This window comes from Austrofundulus limnaeus, unplaced genomic scaffold (genome assembly GCF_001266775.1).
Source record: "Austrofundulus limnaeus strain Quisiro unplaced genomic scaffold, Austrofundulus_limnaeus-1.0 Scaffold7, whole genome shotgun sequence".
Taxonomy (NCBI): Eukaryota; Metazoa; Chordata; class Actinopteri; order Cyprinodontiformes; family Rivulidae; genus Austrofundulus; species Austrofundulus limnaeus.
In genome coordinates this window covers 5,499,382-5,501,431 of record NW_013952409.1, presented here as the reverse complement: position 1 = coordinate 5,501,431, position 2,050 = coordinate 5,499,382, and the positions used below count along the sequence as shown (strand labels likewise).

The 2,050-nt window shown below is 39.6% G+C and overlaps 1 protein-coding gene across 1 annotated transcript in view; it reads left to right on the top strand.

Annotated features, from left to right (window-relative positions):
• Nucleotides 1-2,050, top strand: part of bicd1a (bicaudal D homolog 1a) — a gene marked incomplete at its 3' end in the record, with an annotated part of 42,300 nt that extends 40,250 nt beyond the window's left edge. Inside the window, 1 exon segment of the mRNA XM_014034581.1 lies at nt 826-2,050. Within this exon segment, the coding sequence (XP_013890035.1) occupies nt 826-946 (121 nt within the window).

Here is a 2,050-nt window from a genome sequence, read left to right as displayed (position 1 = left end):
TTGTTGTTGTTGTTGTTGTTGTTGTTGTTGTTGTTGTTGTTAATAAAAAATAATAATAATAATCATTCTTAGCCACAATCACACACAAAATTTCAGCTTAATATTCCTAAAGCAGCTAAATTAGAGCCGGTTAAGGCTAGCTGTGGAGGCCATCTTGAATTTTTCAAATCCAGAGTAGTTTTATTTATTTGTTTGTGCCTCAATAAAACCCACCTTGGCCACCCCAAGCAAAAATGTCTAGCTCCACCCCTGTTACAAACCGAACAAAAACTGTGTTCTGAAGGTGACAGGAGGAAGCTTTAAGCATATTAGGGCCAAAAAAAAAAAACCTGATTTTGAAAAAATCGAAATTGAAAAACTGATTTTTTTAACCTACTAAACAAAATTAGCAACTCTTATGTCTCTATTTACTGGCTTTATTCTACCTACCAGCACTTCAAGAGCTTACTTACCAATGGTTCAGGTGTATTGAAATGTAGAGTGTGAAAACCAGTTTTGGTTTCATTAAATAGTTTCTGTTCATTTTTACAAAGAGTCAGGCTCACTTTTTCCTGTTTTCATTCGATCTTTGCGCTAAGCTCAGCTAACCTTGCTGCTGGTTGTTATTTAATTWCCTGTAGCGTATTATCTGCCTCTTTTATTCTTAACTTTCCTTAAAAAAGCCACATTAGTTTTCTGTGGGGTGTGGGTGGCTATGTCATCTTTTGCATTTTTSTTGCATATTACCTTATCCTTCTATAGATGTTTTAGAGCTTCTTTTTCATTGCAAATAGAGTCGTCKTCTACTTAATCTTTTTCTCTCCTTGTGATTCTGTCTGTTTTCAGTCGTAGATTTAAGGACGAGCTCCAGGAAACCCAGACAGTCGTGTCCCGCAGACACAGCCTTCTCTCCCCCTGTGACCCACGTAACTGCCTGGCCCACCAGCCCCACCTCCCGGGTACCTAAGGACGAGGCTCCGGGCTCCGGCCCCCGGCCCCAGCCTCGGTCTAGAAGGAGTCACGCAGAGGCAGAGACCACCCTGGATGGGGKTTTTTTTTACCCCCTACTTCATTCCAACAGGGAAACCCGGTGCTTACAGGACTTTGTCCCCTCCCCAAGCTCTTTGTGGCCCGGCTCTGGCAGGCCCTCTGGTTACTTGGGTCGCAGAAGAGAAGGAGGACGTGACAGTACGCTGGCATTTTCTCCTGACAACAAACTGTTATTTATGAATAATTTATTGTCTATTTAATATTTATTTCATATACTCCGAATTATCTTTCTGTTTTTTGTTATTTTACCAGGTGGAACTGCTTGTTTTTCTGCTGTGGTAAAGATTCAAGTGGTCAGAAAGCTGAACGTAGACATTAATGATGACATCCTTGCCTAACCATATAACACAGCGTCAGTAATAAGAGGTTTTATTTGGGTAACGATTCATAATTAAAGCTTTTCTCATTCTTCCTTGGAGTGTTTGAGAAGATCAGCGTTTTAACATCAAAATGTTTTCAGCTACTTTTGACCTTTCTTGAGATGCTTTTAAGCAGGTCTTTTGTTTTGAATCAGTTGCACAATTGCTGTTTTTATACCACTTATTTATTTTTACAACAAAGCTTAAAGCTTAGAGCTCACAAGCTGAAATAAAATAGAGGTTGAGTGACTTGATCCGGTTTAAACAACCAGAGTGAACAAAAGTTAACGTAGATTTTTTTTATACAGTCGGTGTGTCTTTTGTTGAATCGCTGTTACTGTCTTGTGAACATCGTCTTCCTCTCACCCTTCTGTGTTTTTGGTTTAAGAGTCATTCGTACGTTGGACATTTCTTCATCGTTCGACAGAAATAACATCCAGGGTGACATTTTAACATCCTGCTGTCACATGTCCTCTTTTAGCCGTGTCCTCGTGCTTCCACCAAACAGAATGCAGTACTGTACAAGCACAAACATGCGCCATGCATTGGAGCAATACAGTAATGGTAGTCAGATCAGGATGAGATTTACGTTGTGTATTAGCCAGCAAACTGTTAGAAAGAGACATTTTCGTCAATTTTCTAAATAAATCAAAATGTTTTTC